This window comes from Apodemus sylvaticus, chromosome 1, assembly GCF_947179515.1.
Source record: "Apodemus sylvaticus chromosome 1, mApoSyl1.1, whole genome shotgun sequence".
Lineage (NCBI taxonomy): Eukaryota > Metazoa > Chordata > Mammalia > Rodentia > Muridae > Apodemus > Apodemus sylvaticus.
Window position 1 is genome coordinate 188672865 of NC_067472.1, and position 18660 is coordinate 188691524.

The 18660-nt window shown below is 49.4% G+C and overlaps 2 protein-coding genes across 6 annotated transcripts in view; both read left to right on the plus strand.

The window, feature by feature from the left end:
- Positions 1-4428, plus strand: part of Axl (AXL receptor tyrosine kinase) — a 31793-nt gene extending 27365 nt beyond the window's left edge. For all 4 annotated transcript variants that reach the window (XM_052168632.1, XM_052168640.1, XM_052168648.1 and 1 more), the window contains 3 exons: positions 191-350; positions 835-971; positions 2611-4428. In XM_052168632.1, the coding sequence (XP_052024592.1) occupies positions 191-350; positions 835-971; positions 2611-2962 (649 nt within the window). In that variant the 3' untranslated portion in view covers positions 2963-4428. The remainder of the gene's footprint in view (positions 1-190; positions 351-834; positions 972-2610) is intronic.
- A 2263-nt stretch (positions 4429-6691) lies between these two features.
- Hnrnpul1 (heterogeneous nuclear ribonucleoprotein U like 1) overlaps positions 6692-18660 on the plus strand; it is a 33965-nt gene continuing 21996 nt past the window's right edge. The window contains exons 1-5 of one of the 2 annotated variants that reach the window (XM_052168669.1): positions 6692-7302; positions 10665-10790; positions 12910-13063; positions 15329-15402; positions 16741-16880. In XM_052168669.1, the coding sequence (XP_052024629.1) occupies positions 7008-7302; positions 10665-10790; positions 12910-13063; positions 15329-15402; positions 16741-16880 (789 nt within the window). In that variant the 5' untranslated portion in view covers positions 6692-7007. The remainder of the gene's footprint in view (positions 7303-10664; positions 10791-12909; positions 13064-15328; positions 15403-16740; positions 16881-18660) is intronic. The other variant, XM_052168680.1, reaches the window with a different exon arrangement.

The following is an 18660-nucleotide window of genomic DNA, read 5'->3' on the forward strand; positions in this document are numbered from 1 at the left end:
GGAACTGGAAGAGAAGCATTTCCCTCTGGGACTGGGGTAAGGGTTTAGGAGTCAGATGCCCACCCCCAGCGGGTCCGTGGGGTCAGGCAGGAGGTGGAGACCCATCAGGAGGTGCGTCTGAGACCAGCAGGCTTCCTGGTAGGGATGAGCCACCACGTCCCGGCCTTACCGCTTTCCCTGATCTGGGCAGGCTGAATGAGAACATGTCCGTGTGTGTGGCCGACTTTGGGCTCTCCAAGAAGATCTACAATGGGGATTACTACCGCCAAGGGCGCATTGCCAAGATGCCAGTCAAGTGGATTGCTATTGAGAGTCTGGCAGATCGAGTCTACACCAGCAAGAGTGACGTGGTATGTGTGCCCTGACCAGGAATGGGTAATCATGCCAGCATGGGTGTGGGTGACAAGACCTGAGAAACTGCAGGGCTCATGGGTCCTTGCAAAGGTGTCTGTGAGGCCAGGACCTGTTTGGAGAATGTCTGAATAATATGTGTACACGGCTAGGACATAAGGAGGCTCGCTGTTGCAAGGTGGCAGTGTAGGTACTTTAGGTCAGGAAGGCAGTGGGTGATCAAGTGTGCCATAGGATGTGGGCGTGACGGGTGACATGTGACATCAGGCAAATGTGTATACAGGGGTGCCTATCTCTGCATCCTCCAAAGTCAGTCACCGTGTGTGTGTGTGTGTGTGTGTGTGTGTGTGTACCTGTATCAAAACCTTTCTGTGCATACCGTGATACACCCATAGGCATAAGTGTTGAGTGCTTGCCTTAACTCACATTGGAGGTGCCTTGTGTACGAGAGATCCTCTTACCCCGCTTCCTCTACGCTGACAGTGGTCCTTCGGTGTAACAATGTGGGAGATCGCCACCCGAGGCCAAACCCCCTATCCAGGGGTGGAGAACAGTGAAATTTACGACTACCTGCGTCAAGGGAATCGCCTGAAACAGCCTGTGGACTGTCTGGATGGCCTGTGAGGACCTTTAAAACTCTCCTTAACCCCACCTCGGAATGTAATCCAACTCTCGATCACCCACACAGAGCCCCCAGCATCATCTCCAGTACTGGCTAAATGTGCAAGGAACCCCTCAGAATATTAAGAAACCCATTTGCCCCTCACCAGTCCTCTGCTCATGCCAGTGGGCTGGGAGTTTGCTAAAGGAACTTTTCGGCTCTGTTGGCTATGTGGGAGGCGAGCTGGGTCAACCCCTTCCCACCTCAGCCAGGTATTCTTAAGCAGTGAACAACTGCATATGACCTTCCTGGGTAGCCCTGGCCCTGGGACCTCCACCTCCCATGGTCCCTTACCTCCCACGTGCCTCAACACTCAAGGTCCTTTGCAGAACCCCTCACTCTGCTTTATTGACCTTCTCCAGATTCTTAGATCTCCGAGTTGTTAGCAGGAAACTTCAGGATATGCTTATAACCTTTGCAGTACCACAGCGTGCAGAGAAAGGCGTGCTATTTAGCCTGTACTTTGAGGTTAAGAAGAGGATGTTGCTTGGGTCAGGTGGAGATTTAGATTCCCCACGCTTCCTTTGGGCACTCCTAGAGCCGAAGAGGATGAGATTAATAGCTAATCTTTTATAGAACTCACTGGAAGGCAGCGATCCAAGTGCTTTGCTTGTGTTGACTCATTTGACCGATACCACAGTCACCGGAAGGAGATAGGCGCCGTGCTCATCCCCACTTTGCCCCTGAGAAAACTGAAGTCTTCAGGCAGGGCATATCATTTGTGGCTGTATAAGCTGCTGCCCTCCAGAATCTGATCATTTAAACCCAACAGTTGTTCTGAGGTGTCTGAGATCAATTTGAGAGTAGCTTAGTAGGGTGGTTCTGCTGCAGGTCTGTAACGAGGGTATTGAGGGAGCGGCCGGGCCTGCGTGTGAAGACTGAGGCTGGAAGATCTATTTCAGGGTAGCCAGCTCATTCTGGGGATGATGGCGCACGCCTTTATTCCCAGCATTCGGGAGGCAGAGGCAGGCGGATCTCTGAGTTCAAGATCAAGCTCATCGACAGAGCGAGTTCCAGTTTTTTTTTTTTTTTTCGAGACAGGGTTTCTCTGTGTAGCCCTGGCTGTCCTGGAACTCACTCTGTAGACCAGGCTGGCCTCGAACTCAGAAATCCACCTGCCTCTGCCTCCCTGAGTGCTGGGATTACAGGCGTGCGCCACCACCACCGGGCAGTCTCAGCTTTTGAACGGTGGAGTGTCAAGGAATGGAAGGACGTATGAACATCATATGAGTTTATTCCGTAGGCGTGCCTTCCTGGCCTCCCTGCCCCCACGGTGTGCTTGGTAAAGGGCAGCAAGTCTGTGGTCACCCTGGGAAGCTCCGCCCTAGCAAACCCTCATTAAAAACCACACAAGACCCACAGAGATTTTTCTAAGTTCCCTTCCCCTCCCCCCACCCCCCAGTTCCTGAGCTCCTGGCTCACCTCAGAAATCTCGCAGTTCTCACATCCCTGCAGACATCCCTAAGCTGCTGAGGCCCCCTCTAGCTCCCAGGTTCTCATTCTCACCTGGATGTCCTAAATCCTCCCCTTACCTGCTAGTGTGCTTCCCCCCTGCGGCCCTGCTCAGCCAGCTCCGCCCTTTCGCTTTCCCTCATTAGGTATGCCCTGATGTCCCGGTGCTGGGAGCTGAACCCTCGAGACCGGCCAAGTTTTGCAGAGCTCCGGGAAGACTTGGAGAACACGCTGAAGGCCCTGCCCCCTGCTCAGGAGCCCGATGAGATCCTCTATGTCAACATGGATGAGGGCGGAGGCCACCTTGAAGCCCGCGGTGCTGCTGGAGGAGCTGACCCCCCAACCCAACCTGATCCTAAGGATTCCTGTAGCTGTCTCACTGCAGCTGACGTCCACTCAGCTGGACGCTATGTCCTTTGTCCTTCTACAGCCCCAGGACCCACCCTGTCTGCTGACAGAGGCTGCCCAGCACCTCCCGGGCAGGAGGACGGAGCTTGAGACAATCTTCCACCTGGGACACCCTCTCAGGACCCAAGCTAGGCACTGCCATGGGGGGAGAGTTCACCCCCACTCTGCCACTCCAGGCCTCCCCCTACCCAGCTGCAGAATGACCTTCCCTCCCTGTCAGATTCAGTCCAGAAAGATGTGCCCTGCTTTCTATGCCTTAAACACCCTATCCATGACAAGAAGGGTCGGGCTACAGTCTCAAGGGATTGTCTCGCATCTTCCATCCCAGCATTCTAGACTTTAAGGTTTGAGTTCAGAGTTCAAAGTTCTCAAAGATGACGAATCTTTGAGTCTATGGAACTGAGATGCTTGTTTCTAAGTCTGAAGTGCCATTGCTGGAGACAGGCCCACTGTTCGGAGGCTCTGAGATTCTTTGGCTCTAGATTTTCCTGGTTTTATAATTCTTGGCAATGCCCCATGGTTTTGGGTTGCACGGCTCTGAGATTCCAGGAGCTAGGGCTTAATGGTTCTAGATTTTATTTTTCTGGAGCCCGTGGTCCTGTCAGTGGAAGAGTGTTGATTTTTAAATTCTAAAGACTCCAGGCATGAAGGTTCTAAGCCATGCTGTTTCTCCATTTAACAGTTTAAGGCTCATGCTGGAATATTCCAAATCATAATGTTTCTTTTTTTTTTTAATTTCTAAGATTCCAGTGATGGTCAACTACAGTGTCTGAGGCCTTACGATCATAGATTCTTTTATATAAAATCCTGTTTCTTGAGGAAATACGATTCTAGACTCTGAAATCCAAAAGCTTTAAGATGGAGTTTAAAGCTCTCCAGAGTTTCTAAGCTATGATGTGATGATAATCTAAATTTTGGTCCAAGGTTCTAGAGTCTCAAGCTGCCACATCATACGTTCTCAAGATTCCAGATTGTTAAGCTCTAAAATTCTAACGGCCTGATCGTCATCACAGGCACTATAGGATGCTGTGGGTCCAAGGGGATGGGCCCTCCGCCTCTAAGTCATAAGAGGCTCACAGTTAATTATGACTAACAAAACACCAAAGTTCTAACCATTTCTAATGCTGGACACCTCTAGGCTCTATGCTGCTTTCTGCCTTTCTAGCACATAATTAAATGTCCAAGAATACATATGTCTAAAAATCTTAAATCTCTAAGCACTATAAGAATCCAATGTTTTGAGTGTCTGAGATTCTAAAGGTCCACAAGTTTAGAGTATTAGGTACAATTCCAAGGGTGGAAACTTGTGGCCATCCTAAGCCCTCCCTGAACCCCCCCCCCCCAGGGACCTATGCTTCCTCCTGTCCTCGTGTGGGATGTGCCCACCTCAAGCCTGTGCAATCATTGGGAATGCCTCCTCTCACCCACGAGACGGGCCATCTCCCCTCCTTTTGAGCCATATTGTCCCTTGAGCCAGTCCCTTGTCCCTGTTCTGAAGTGTGGACTCTGGTGCCTCCAGAGAGGCTCAGATCACATAAAACTTTTGTCAGTCACTATTCGGTCTCTTGTTTCCATTCAACTGTAATACGTCCCCCTCCCCCCAGAGATTCGGTTTCCCCACCGAGAAAAGAAAGGCTCCTGTGTGTACCTGTAATCCCAACACCTGAGCAGCAAGGGGATGGGAAGCTAGTGGCAGGTACATAGAGGGACCCTAACTCAACAAAAAGAATGAGAATAAGGGACACCTAGGGACGTTTTCATTCATGACAGCAGACATGAGTTGTGTGCATAGACAAATATGTACAGCCAAAGCAGAGGGAAGGCCACCTCTCAGAAAGCTCAGAGAGAGAGAGAGAGAGAGAGAGAGAGAAAGAGAGAGAGAGAGAGAGAGACCACAGGGTCTTACACAAACACTCCAAAGTAACAGACATGTGAATTAGTGCACATGCTCAGGCAAACCTAGCCACAATACAAAGGCCCGATTATTCACACACGGTAACAGAAACATACAAACCCACACTTGTAAATCTGCAAACATCAGCAGGCAGGTACTCGCCAGCAATAGGAAGAACCTTTAGTTAACTGGGACACGGAACAGCAATACACACACTCAAGAATCAAATGCGGTGCCCATCATCCCAGCACTGGATAGGTGTGAGCAGAAAGACCAAGAATCCAAGGTTGTCCCTGATTACATAGAGAGATCCAGGCCAGCCTGGGCTACATGGAGTCTGTCTCTTAATAAAGAAGGAAATAAATGAACATGCCCAGACCTATGCCCAGACTAGCACAACAGATTCTCACACGCGCAAACATTCAGATTGTCGAGGAAAAAACGGACCAGAACATCTCGATCCACAGATGCACAAAAGATTTGAGTCTTCACTTTTTCCTAGGCTGTGACTACTCCGGATGTAAGAACCCTGTGCGGCGCCCGGTCGCCCCCCGGTGGTGGCTCCCAAGAACCGGGTACAGTTCAATCCGGGCCACAAAGTTGTCTTTAAAAAAAAAAAAAAAAAAAACAAATCATTGTGGGCAGCTGGGAGGACAGAGGAAGTCCGACGTGGGCGAGGGGCGGGGTGACTGGACTGGAACCTCGGGCCCACGTGAGTGTCTGTCCCGCTGCTGAGTGGGTGCTGTGTGTCTGGGCTGCTGTGGTGTGAGCTTGTAGCGTGAACTGTTTTAGCAGAGCTTTGTCGCACCACGCCGCATGCTTGTGCCACACCTACACTGCCGCCGTTTCACGGCTTATCCTGAATTGATGCTTCTGGCCTGCCACGCCTATTCGTTTGTTGTGGGATGTTTGCGCTTATCTGAGTACAGAGTGTTTGTGGCTTTCGTTGGGTGTTACGGCTTTAGGTGTCAGGGCACATTTGCATTGTGCGTCTCTCGGTGTTATTTCACTAAACTTTTGTCTTCTGAGCAGCGGGCGACAGGTGTATGGATTGACACCACCTGTCGTGATTGCGGATTCTCGTGTGCGAATTGGCCAGTGTAGACACAAGAGCGAGGTTGGGCGACAACCGTTTAGAGGATTCGAGGTGGAAAGCCGCGAACTTCTGCAGCCCTATCCAGGGCGGGAAGGCTCTGTGGTCCCGAGCAGAGTGGCTTGTCTAGCAACCCTGGAGAACGCGCCCTGGGAGGACGTGCAAACAAAGGGAGGGTGCGATTTACCACACAACTTTTCTCTCGTTGTTAGCCTAACCCCTGCTTTCAACCCTTCAGTGCTCTCCAGAACCAATTTTTGTTGTTGTTGTTTCTCATAAAGGTAAATGGGTTTCTAACAAACGATGAGTAACATAATCCACTCAATTTTCATTCCGTCTTCTACCCCGCTGTACGGAGAACTTTGCGAGGCAAGCCTCTCAACCATGGCCAATCGAGCTCGCTTTTCCTAAAGCGCTCAGGCTCTGGCCGTGGTGAAATATAACAGTAACTGCGATTGGCGAACAGGTTGTTTTGAAACCGCCCTAACGGCAAGGGGCGGGCCCTCGGTGAATTAATCTACTTCCGGTTTCCGAGAGGCCAACAGGAAAGACGAGGGTTGGCCGACCTCTTCCCGCCGCATTTGATTGGCTGTAGTGCTTTCACCCGCTTGGCCTCCGCGAGAGGCGTGAGATGAAGACCAGTTAGAATGTGTTTTACAGAGAGTCTGAGGGAAGGACGGCTCGGAGAGACTGGGCGGTCATTCTGAGATCTCATCGCTAATTGCGCCAAGTCGTTACTCCCTTCCCTTCATTTGACTGTCCCGCAGCAGGCGCGCGGACGCTACCCAATCAGTGCTTGCTCCGCCTCCTGCCTTTTCCCGCCCTCCGCTCTGGCCGCGACTTCAACGTAGGCTAACGCTTCCTCTTAGGCAGCTCCTGAGCCCTCTTACTACCGCTCTTTTGAAAGCCACGCTGTGATTGGCTTGGTTCTCGGGCCCGCGCCCGTTGCCCCATGCGCTAACCAATTGAGACTCGTTTTACATCGTACGGTACGGGCAGGGGGAGGAGGAGGCGGCGGCCATCTTGAGGCGCCGCCATTGGAGTGGCCCCCCCCTTTTCCCCCTACGCCTCCTGACAGGCAAGGTTTAGGGGGGACAGAGCCCTGGGAGGCCGGGCCAGGCTCGGGGGCCGCCCCGGGGGCCCGGGCCATGGATGTGCGTCGCCTGAAGGTGAACGAACTTCGCGAGGAGCTGCAGCGCCGCGGCCTGGACACTCGCGGCCTGAAGGCCGAGCTTGCTGAGCGGCTGCTGGCGGCGCTAGAGGCCGAGGAGCCCGAAGACGAACGGGAGCTCGAGGCTGACGACGAACCGGGGTTACCTGGGCACAACAACGAGGAGGTCGAGACCGAGGGGGGCTCCGAGCTGGAGGGGACCGCGCAGCCACCGCCGCCCGGGCTGCAGCCGCACCCGGAGCCCGGCGGCTACTCGGGGCCGGACGGACATTGTGAGAGTGCGCGGGGCGGGGGACCGGGGAGCCTGGAGGCCGGGCCGGGCCGGGCCGGGCCGGGCCGAGGACGGGCTGTGGGACGCGGGAGCTCGATTCCACGGAGAGCCAGGAGATGGTCTGAGGATCCGGGGATCCCGCCACCTGCCGTTGTAAAGGATCTGCGGCCGGGGCCTCGGGGCAGCCTGAGGGCGGATCCTGGCCTTCGGTGCGCGGAAAGCCGTGTGGAGGGGGATGGATCTTGTTTTAAGGCGACTAGGGTACGAGAGGGCAGGCGGAGAGGACGTTACATCCTGGGATTCGGAGACCGGAAGCTGTTTGGGGGTTCTGTCTTGTGTTTTTTGAGTTGGAAAAAGTCGGAAGAACTAGACGCTTTGCGGGAGAGGGGTGTCAGGGGGCGGCGTCTTGGAAGATGGGAGACTCTAGCTGAGCTTTGACCTGACAGTTTGGGTAGCCGTGCTTGTCCACCGTTTGGGCTGGGTCTCAGAAGCCGGATTTCCAGGTAGGGGAAGAATGGCCAAGGGTGCAGGACTGGGAGAATTGTAAGGCTAGAAGATCTTTGATTTTCCTCACGGATGGGATCCTGGGAGATCTGCTTAGTGCTGGGAGTGGACTGGCGCCTTGGACCAATGGGTGTTCAAGGCTGGGAAGAGTCTCCCAAAACATGGACTGAACGCTCCAATGTTTGGCAGGTGAGCTTTTAGGAGATAATGAAAGACCAGCAGAAGATTTGGAAACCTCTACCCACAGCTCCTACATTTCAGTAACAGGGTCAACCTCGAGGGCAGGTACAACTTGTATATTTGGTACCGGGAGTTCTAGGCTAGAGGAGATTTGGGATCTAAATGGTGACAAGAAAGCACGTAATCTTTTAATGGACAAAGAAGCTAGAGAGTGTAGAATTGGGAAGCCTCTCTGGACAGTACTCCGTGGTTTCTGCTGAATGGCCTTGCGTTGTTAACTATGGATGGTTTTGGAAATGAGTTGTGGGGAGTGAGTTGGTAGCAAAGGCATGAACTATGTGGTGTGCAGAGGACCCTTGTGTCTGCCAGGGATCATGTAGCTGGCCTAGCAGATGTGGGGGAGGGGAGCATGGAGGGTATGAAGAAGAAAGGAAACCTGTTGCTTTGGCTGGGGGCCTCATGTTGAAGCAGAGGGAGTATTCCTTTCCAAGAGAGGGCTCCTGAGTCCCCAGAAGTAGTTACTTGTGTGCCCAGGGAGATGGGGTGCTCAGGGGATATGGGGAACTTGATCAGTCCAAAGTGTCTCTATAAGAGTTAGGATTGGCATCAAAGAGCAGTCCCTTGAGTAAAGGAGACCCTGGTATGAGGGAACCTGGAACTAGACACTGTGGTGTCCAAGACTTAAGAGTGTTTTTCTGAGAAGAAAAACTGTGGGATTTGGGACTAAACAGTCAAAAGAGGGAAAAAAAGTCCTCAAAAGAGACTAGGGATTGGCATTTGGTACTTACTTGTTCATCCTGTGGAGAGGCCACCCTAGATATAGATGGTTGAAGAGTGTTAGGGATTACCCATGTGCTGGCAAGTCTCCCAGGGAGGTGTGGCCTGTGACTGTATGCAGACCTGAGGGACCCTGGCAAGAAAGGCTTGGAAAGAGCCAAGCGGATACTGCCCATAACCTTGCTTCTAGCAGAAGGGTCTTGGGAAAGTGAGTTGGGTGTTTCAGAACCAACTGTAGACTCAGGCAGACTTTTTGAATTAAACAAATCACTCCCCCTCTGAGTCTGGTCTCCTGGTAAAATGGGAATGGTAAGACTGTCCTAGAGTTGATAGTCATGAGATTGTGTGTCTACAGGGCTCCGTACCAAGGTTACCTTTCTGTAAGGGAGTGTAGAGTGTAGAGAGAAGGGCCCTAGCATCTTATCTTCTTTAGGCCAGCCTTCCCCTGTTAGGGGAAAGACCACAGGTTCTCTGGGGAAGACCTTGTCCTGAGACTGCAGGAGGAAGAATACTTTGAAGAGGCTTGTGTTCCAGTTAAGGAGATCCTCTGTCCCTTGACGTCATCGTCATCCCCCACACCCCAACGAAATCATCTAAGCCCCCCTTCAGGTTCCCTCTCCAGTACTTCCTTCATGCTGGGTAAACAGACACTGCACACAGAAAGCCACATGACTTCTTGTTTTCCTCCCTTTGGGCTGCACCTGGTTGGTGCCCAGATGTATTTGTCCTCTGAGAAAGAATCCAGTTAGCGAGTGGCAGAATAGTCTCCTTCCCTGTGGCTCTGCTCCAGTGCTCCTGGCACAGCTTCTAGCAGGGCTCTGGAGGACCCATCAGGACGCTTGCCCCAGGGGCAGAGCTGCATGCTCTCCTCCCGAGTTCATAACGTCCTCTCTTTGTTTCCGCTGTAGTTCTACTTCTAAGCTTCTCACATGAGAGGTTATTCTTCCCCAGGAATGTTCTGTGGTCTCATCACTGAGCCTTTGACTGTGTATCCTTTGAGTTGAAGCTTCTCTCTTCCTTACTGGAAGCTCTTGATGCTTCACATACAATACAGTCAGTATATGATTTTATAATGTGTCTGACTCCCTAAACTGGATGCTTCAGCGGGGCAAGTCTATACTCCCCTGTTTCCCAGGGTCTGATGTATGCATGGTATGCATTCCAGAAGTAGTTACTATTGGTATTATCCCTCTTCATCACTTCTTGATTCGACAGCACTTGTCCTAACCATTTCTAGCTCCAGCTATTTGGGGACCTATTCCTAGTAATCCTGGACACTATTATGATTCTGAGGTTTGTACACTGCATTGCCTGTGCTGGTGATACATGCATGAGGCCCTAGATTTAATTTACATCAATTTAATTTAGGGGCAGGCAGGAGTGTTTTAAGTCACAGATGAATGAGACTGTTCAGATAGGTGGTTTGTGCTCCAAGTTTTGAAGACTAGGCCCTGAAGTCAACTCAAAGCAATATACTTTAAAGTAGAGACTAGTGTTGACAGCTCAATGGAGTGCCTGGTACATCCTTAGAGAGGCTTTCATTTCTCTAAGTTTAGGCTCCGAGTGGAAGCTACTCTAGGGATGTACTGCTCAGAGAAATGAAGCTGGACTGACTTGTTTGACTCTGCCATCTCTTTTAACTGTAGAGCCTCTTCCTCAGTCAGTTTAATGTACTCAGTTACTGTAGAGCCCAGGTGTGGATCTGTTTGCAGACTTGAGACACAGAGGACATAGCCTTAGGAGAAAGCTGGGATGCCTACTGCCTAAATCGGTTTCCATTTGGAGGTGGACTTCTGACAGTCTGTTCACCTGAATGAAGGCCGGTGTCTTGGTTATACTCTTATACTCTTATAGTACTTTCAAATGCATTCATGTAACTGATTTTTTTTTTTTAATCTTAAGATGTCATAGACAATATTACCAGACAGAACCAATTCTACGAGACACCGGTCATCAAACAAGAAAATGAGTCAAGCTATGATAGGAGACCACTAGACATGGAGCCACAGCAGCCAGCATACCGCCCAGGTAGGAAGGCTTCCAGTTGATAAAAACAAAATCTAAGGAAGACCTTGTATCTTTCTCTTGGGCAATTCTTCTGGCGAGGTTGGTTGGTTGGTTGGTTGGTTTGGTTGTTTAGGTTGAGATTAAGTTTTATTCCGTGTGGAGTTCAGGGTTTTATTTTTGTTTTCGTTTATTTTTGAGATAGCATCCTTACTAGGTTGTTCAAGTTAGCCTTAAACTCAAAAAGAAGCTAGGACTGACTGGATTTGTACTCCTGGTCCTTCTGCCTCCATTTCCCTTCCAGTTCCGTTTGGATTTGAAGACAGTAACACAGTCTGGATTTCTCTTACCTTTCTAGGTGTTAGTGCTAGCCCTCTGGAGAGTTTAGACTTGGGTGCAAATGCTTTAACCTTAGAGACTTACAATGTGGGAGCTAAAAAGAGCTTTCTGAATCCAGTGCTGTGCTTCCTCTGTTCTGAAGAATAATGATCCAGGAGCGCCTTAGCCAGATACAGCTGGAGAATGCAGCGTGTCTGTACTGCCTCTTAGGGACTTATTGTTCATAAAGGCTCAGAGAGGTGCGAATAATATACTTTATACTGTAGATTTAAACTCAGGATCTTTAAAATGTACCTATATTATTGCAGAACAGCATTTTCTCAAAGCAAGGAAACATACAGCTTCTCCCCTTCTTATGTGAGGAGGTGACTTGTTTGGTGGCAAAACTGAGGCTAAAACCCAAGAAACTGGCTAAGACACTGTTTAGGGAAAAGTCCTGCTGTTGAAAATGGCTGAACCATAACTTCTGGGCCATTCCTAGTGTTCCAGTATTTTTAAAAAGAAGTGGATTTCTTTTGAGGCGGGTTCTCACTATAGAGCCCAGCAGAGTCTCCCAAATTCCTAGATTACTCATGTGCATCACCATTCCCAGCTCCAATGCGCTTTATCCACAGAGTAAAATCCCCTACTGGGGTATGTGTGTGACTAGAGGGGAGACTAGGGAAATTGTAGATTTCAGTCAGACTCTGTCTTGTGCAGCCATTTTGGCTGGTCATCGTGGTTTTCTGTGCTGGTATCCAGCCCCAGTAGCTTCCTCTGAGTCGGGCCTGTGTTTAAGCCATGAAGGCAGCCATCAAAATAGCTGAGCCCAGTCTCTGCCCTGGGAAACCAGGGGAATCGACTCAGGGATTGAGTCCATGTGCCTAAGCGAGGGAGTAGCCTGCAGCAAACACTGGGATGCGCAGGTATGGGTGAGTCAGTCGCATTAGCGCTAGGTGGAGACGGTGCCCTCTTTTGGATTCCCCCCCACCCCACCCCCGACAGGGTTTCTCTGTATAGCCCTGGCTGTCCTGGAACTCACTCTGTAGACCAGGCTGGCCTCGAACTCAGAAATCCGCCTGCCTCTGCCTCCCAGAGTGCTGGGATTACAGGCGTGCGCCACCACCGCCCGGCGAGACGGTGCCCTCTTAGCACCCTCTCAGAAAGTAGGGCAGCATGAGTCCATAGCTTGTTCTTTTTTGGTCATCTATTCACGGATGTGTCTGGCTGGGGCTGTCTCGGGTCCCAGATGTCACCCACCACAACATCTTGTTAGGTATGGTGGAGTGAAGCAGGCTTTGTAGAAAGTGACTGGAGCCAGAAGAGTTTGCTGTACTCAGAACGCTGCTGAGTTCACGTCTTTCCTCCTTTGTCGGAGAGAAGCTCAGTAAGAGTGAGGTACAGGTTTTCTGGTGATGGAGGTCAGTGTGGGAGGCAGTTTAACTCTTCCTTCTCAGAGTTTACAGGATCTTTACAGTCTAAGAGACTCACTCCCTCTCAGTGTAGGCCAAGGTTACTGTCAACATTCATGAGCCTTCAGAACATTACCCAAAAACTGTTGTCGCCCCTTTGGGTCCTTTGGGGGATCTTGACTGTGTTTAGTATTGACGGGTCCCATCTGAAGGAAGGGTGTCACCTGGCCAGCAGACTGTCACCCACACAACCTCAGATTATTCTGGCCTCCTTGGCTCACTCATAGGCCTCTTAGAACTCAATCCTCCATTGTACTCACAAAACTGCCAGCATCACTGGGAGTAAAGAGTAGGAGAAGTAATAATCCAAGGGTTTTCCAGTGTCTTGACCATCCTGATTCGTCTGACAATAGAATTGAAGACAGAGATGAAGCAAGAAGCCCCACCCAGCTTCCTCCCCCCTGAAGCCTCGCAGCTCAAGACAGACAGACCACAATTCCAGAATCGAAAGAGGCCTTTTGAAGAGAATCGAGGCCGTGGATACTTTGAGCACCGAGAGGACCGAAGGTGGGTGCAGGAGACAGCAGTTACTTGTTGTCACTGAGTGAGAGCTCACCAAGTGGGGCGGAGTGGTGTTCTCTCTCCCCTGGTATTTCTTCCTTCCTGGCTGCCAAGCCCAACTTTCTTAAGCTTTGATCCTTCTTCCCGTTCCTCCCCACTTATTACCTGCAGAGCAAATGCCGGACCTTAGATTTTACTTTTAAGATGGCAGTCTGCATCTTCAGCCCTTTCCTTACTGCTTCTGGGCTATGCAGTGTCTGTTCTGATGGGTTGGGGTGTTGTTGTTGTTTCCTTTGAGACAAGGTCTCACTATGTAATTCTCACTGGCCTGAAACTTGCTATATCTACCAGGCTAGCCTTAAACTCATAAAAATACTCTTGCTTCAGCCTCTGTTTCTGGCTAGTTCCCGATTCTTCTTTTTTTTAAAGATTATTTATTCATTTTATGTATATGAGTACATAGTTGCTGCCTTCAGACACATCAGAAGAGGGCATTGGAACCCATTTCAGATGGCTGTGAAACATCATGTGGTTGCTGGGAATTGAACTCAGGACCTCATGGAAGAGTAACCAGTGCTCTTAACCCCTGAGCCATCGCTCCAGCCCGTAGTGCCCGATTCTTATTGGGTACTCTGTATCCCTTAATTTGAATGCTATTTGCTAACCCAGAACAACCCCTCTGCACTCCCCCTCAGTACCCCCCTCAGCTGCCGCCCCTGGTACTACATACTGAGGATGGAGAAGCGCAGTGGGTTGCCTTCTGCTTCCCTGATAGAGGGTGGGGTACTTTGACCACAGGGAAATCACAGTGTCACAGGGTGAGCAAGATAAAAGTTTTGGGAGCTCACAAGGAGTGGCCGCTTCTCTGGCCATCTTCCTTAGGACAAGCCTTCCCCTTCCTTTCTCTCTAGACCCTGCCCCAGCCCTTCCTACTTAACTTTTTTTGGCTCCTGTTTACAACCTTTTCCAGTCATAGAGTCTAGGAACAAGTAGTCCTCTGGTTCATTCACCTAACATGTTTCATCTCCTACCTGGTGAAGTCTATCTCTAACTGATTTATAACTCCATTTAAGAAAAGGCCTAGAGGCCTGGGTGTAGCTCAGTGGTGAAGCCCCTGCCTAAGCACATGTTAGGCTCTGAGTTCTGCCTCTACTATGGCAGAAGAAAAGAAAGAATATGGCTCTCATGGGACAGTAACTGAAATTAGGACAACGGGGCTGGAGAGATGGCTCAGCGGTTAAGAGCACTGACTCTGGTAGAACCAGAAGTCCTGAGTTCAATTCCCAACAACCACATGGTGGCTTACTACCCTCTGTAATGGAGTCTGACGCCCTCTTCTGGTATCTGTGGAAGAGAGCAATGACGTACTCATTCATAAATAAATAAATCATTTTTTAAAAAAAGAAAGACATTGGGACAAGGAAGCTACGTCAGATGGACTTGTTCTCCTCCCACAAAGCAAAGGCCAAGAGCCACTTGCTGATGCCCAGCAGAGGAGGGCGTCAGCTCTAATGTGGGACTGTCAGGGAACGTTTGCTAGAATACACTGCGGATGACACCTTTAATTCCAGCACTCAGGAGGCAGATCTCTGTGACTTGCAAGCCAGCCACGGTTATGTTGAGAAGCCCTGTCTTTAAAAAATAAGTAAATAAAGATACTAATCCTGGACTAGTAGAGCTGGAAGGGGACTTCTCTAAAGGGTCGCCTGCTGGAAGATTGTCAGCAACATCCAAGCTGAGTGCGGAGTCAGCCTTTGTCTGTCACTCATGTATAGCAGAAATCAATGAGTTAACAGAATGCGTTGTAGAAAGAGTCCTTGTTCGTAATTAAGGACACTTTAAAGAGAGCAAGAGGCTGAAAAAGTGGGTCATTTCATATCCTTTCAGATAAGGACTTTAAGAAGCCTAATGCATAGGTGCATTTCAGTTACTGCAGTTGTCCAGGCCCTTGCCCTTAATGTTCCCACGTGAGTTCTGTGGCCCCCTGAGCAGTCACGCTGTGAGAGCAGCAGGTCAGTGTGCAGAGTATGGGTCAGACTCTCAGGCTGTGAGAGGAAGGTCTGAAAAGGCTCCATGGAGGATTCTAGTGCCCATCTTTAACAGAGTAGTCCGTTTGTCCTTTTTATATGTTGAGAGTTAATACTCACTGCCCTCGGCAAATATGTGCTAACCCCTCAAAGGCAGTTGGGGGCCACATGGAAATCTCAGCAGAAACTTTATTCATGTACACTCCTCCATCTGTTACGTGACTGACCCCTCTTTCCAACACAGGGGCCGTTCTCCTCAGCCCCCTGCTGAAGAGGATGAAGATGACTTTGATGACACCCTTGTTGCCATTGACACATGTGAGTGCCGAAAGTGCCCATCTGATTCTGCCTGCTTCTGACCTCTGTCATCCCTTTCTCGCGCCATCTAGAGCGAGCCCGGCGGTCCTCCAGAGCCAGGACACTGGTGTGGAGACAGGCCTACTCCTGAGTTAGCCGTGGGGCCCTAGGCAAGCTGTTCTACTTCTCCTTGCTTCTTTACAAAGGGGAGTAATGCTGCCCCCTACCTCCACATGTCCAGCAAGACTCCCAAGGCAAGCTTGCAGAAGGAATATGAAAGCACCTGTGCTGCCCTGTGTGTACAGGGGGCTTGTCTCCAGTCAGGAACCTGAGTGCTGCTGCAGAAACTTAACTCCTTGACAACCAGCTCACCAATTTCCATTAGCTGCTCACGTTCTTAGTGAAACCAATGCCACTTTGCCCTTTGAGACACTGGCCTATATCTGTCCTCCAGTGCATGAGTGACTTCACCTTGACTGTACATCTAAACACTCAGGAATTATTAATTTTTTAAAAAGATTTATTTATTGTATGTAAATACACTGTAGCTGTCTTTAGACACACCAGGAGAGGGTGTCAGATCTCATTACAGATGGTTGTGAGCCACCATGTGGTTGCTGGGATTTGAACCCAAGACCTTTGGAAGAGCAGTCAGTGCTCTTAATCGCTGAGCCATCTCTCCAGCCCCCACTCAGGAATTACTGTGGAGGACCTCAACTCCTGAAGTCAGTCTGTGTGATAGAGCCATTGAGTCTGTTTTCACATATACTCAGAAGCCTACTTTGGCTCTTAAGAACAGAGTATTTTATTAACACATCAAGTGTTTCTTTATGTAGCTCATGTTTGTAGATTGCTGACATTGTGTTTTGGTGTGAGATAAAGACAGGTAATTTCTCTTTTCTCACAAGCTACTAAAGACAGCTAACCATTTCTGAAAGTGTTGGGTCGCAGTGGTCCACAAGCCAGCACTAATGCTGATGTATTAACAGTAAATTTCAGCCTGCCAAGAAATGAGAGCACCTCGTGGGCAAGATGGTCAAGAAAGGGTTCCCTAAAGGTGTGACTGGCTCTTTCTGGATGCCAGGTGTGGTTCAGGTCAGATATTCATACCAGTGCTGGGACAGAAGTCAGCAGTCAGCACTGAGAGGTAGCTAAAGTGTATGTATGGTACTAGGGTACTCTCAATATCCTGAAATCTCAATTTGAACTTACTTAAAGGCTGTTAAACCTCTCTCTTTTTAAGTTGTGATACATTACCTTCAAAGGTATTTACTACAGTTTCTGAGGGACTTCTGAAGCCTATCCTTGAACCCCACACATCAGCCAATTGTCTGGGGTTTGTTTGTTTTTTTTTCACAGATAACTGTGACCTGCACTTCAAAGTGGCCCGAGACCGGAGTAGTGGCTATCCATTGACAATCGAGGGCTTTGCTTACCTGTGGTCAGGAGCCCGTGCCAGCTATGGAGTCAGAAGGGGGCGTGTGTGTTTTGAAATGAAGGTGAGTAGGAGAGATAGACGTCTAAGACAGAAATCAAGTCTATCCTTTGGATAGACTTTGGTGCCTGTCACCAGTCAGCCACCTTGATCAGAGCTGTGACTACAAGTGACTGGTTTGAACTTAGACAATGTCCAAGCAGACAAAAGTGTGTTGAACTGTCATGGCCTAAGTGTCTCAGAAAAGTAGGACAGTTGTATTCTTTTCTGTGGTGAAGTTTGCAGCAGGTAGTGCAGAGCCTAACAGTGATGTTTGTAAACTGGACAAAGGAGTTGTCTCAAAGAACGGGCTCCAGGGAGAGAGGTGGCTTAGCAAGCACACCTGACAGCTGGCATTCAGTCTCCTTACCCACATGGTGGAAAGAGAGAATCAGTTCCCAAAACAACAAGCATTCCCATGCATAATTGTGTAAGTGTAGTTCAAAAAAGAGTGGGTTCAGATACCACCGCTTAAAGGGAAGCTAGAAGGGAGCCGGGCACGGGCTGCCCGTGTGGCCCATTACCAAAGCCCCATATCAGGGTATGAGAACAGTGCATGTTCATGGTATTCAGTTTGCAGGGGGTGGAATTAAAAGGCAGAAGTTTGCCGGGCGGTGGTGGCGCACGCCTGTAATCCCAGCACTCTGGGAGGCAGAGGCAGGAGGATTTCTAAGTTCAAGGCCAGCCTGGTCTACACAGAGAAACCCTGTCTCGAAAAATCCAAAAATAAAAAATAAAATAAAAAAAAAGGCAGAAGTTATTAGCATGTCCTTTCTGTGAGCCCCTCCTCCCCAAGGTCACATATGTTAACAGTTTTGGGCAGGGGCTGTAATGCTTGGGGGAAATGCATGTTTAAGGAAGTAAGTCCCATCCCCAGCATTGGGGATAAAAATTCTTGTGTGTTCTTTGTCTATCCAAACGTATTTATGATAGTACCTGTAGAGTCCTTCACATAGTAAGTGCTGAGCTTCTCGTGCGGATTATCCAGTAATCCTCATGAAATGAAGGATTCATTTAACATGAGATGAATATCCTCACACCCCAGCCTAGAGGTACAGTAGACATAGGTTCATTTTTACTGACCTACACCATCAATTGAAGACACAGTATTTAAAGTACCAGTTAAAGAAATACTGTTAAACTGTATGGCCTTCATCAGTGGATTATAAGATGAACTGTTATTTCACAGATATAGATATATGAAAAATGTCTGAAAGAATGTGGTATCTTTCTAAGGCTACAAACCAGTTCCAGTAGATAGGGATATCTGGGAGCCATCATGATGTAATTAGATCCCAAGGAGTATGTAATTCAAAAGCAGGCAGTGTTCTGTGCTCCATCCCTGTCCTTTCCATGGAAAGGACTTTCCAAGGGAGAACAGGGTAGCACGGGTGTTAAGATGCTTTCATTCCCTGCTTCCGGTACCTGCTGCTGTGCTTGACCATTTTTCCGTGCTCTTACCTTAGTCCTGCCTCATCTTTTAAATTTGTTTTGTGGCCTGATTGTACCATAATGTGCCTGGTTCCCTACTAATGGTTTTCTTCCTGACTTTTATAAGAAGAATGTCCGTGTAAGCTCACATTTACATGCACGAACCCCTGGGGTGATGTAGAAGGACTTGGTTACAAAGCATGTGCATTTAAGCTCTTCTGTGTTTATGACGCTGTGGACTCAGCCTCATGCCTGCTCTGCAGGTGCTTTCTCCGATGAAAGTTTATTCCCCCTGCAACAAGGATAAAACTGCAAAGGAGAGCTATATTGGGGGGCCCTGCTGTAACAAAAGGCTCTTGGGAGCCGTTCCTGAT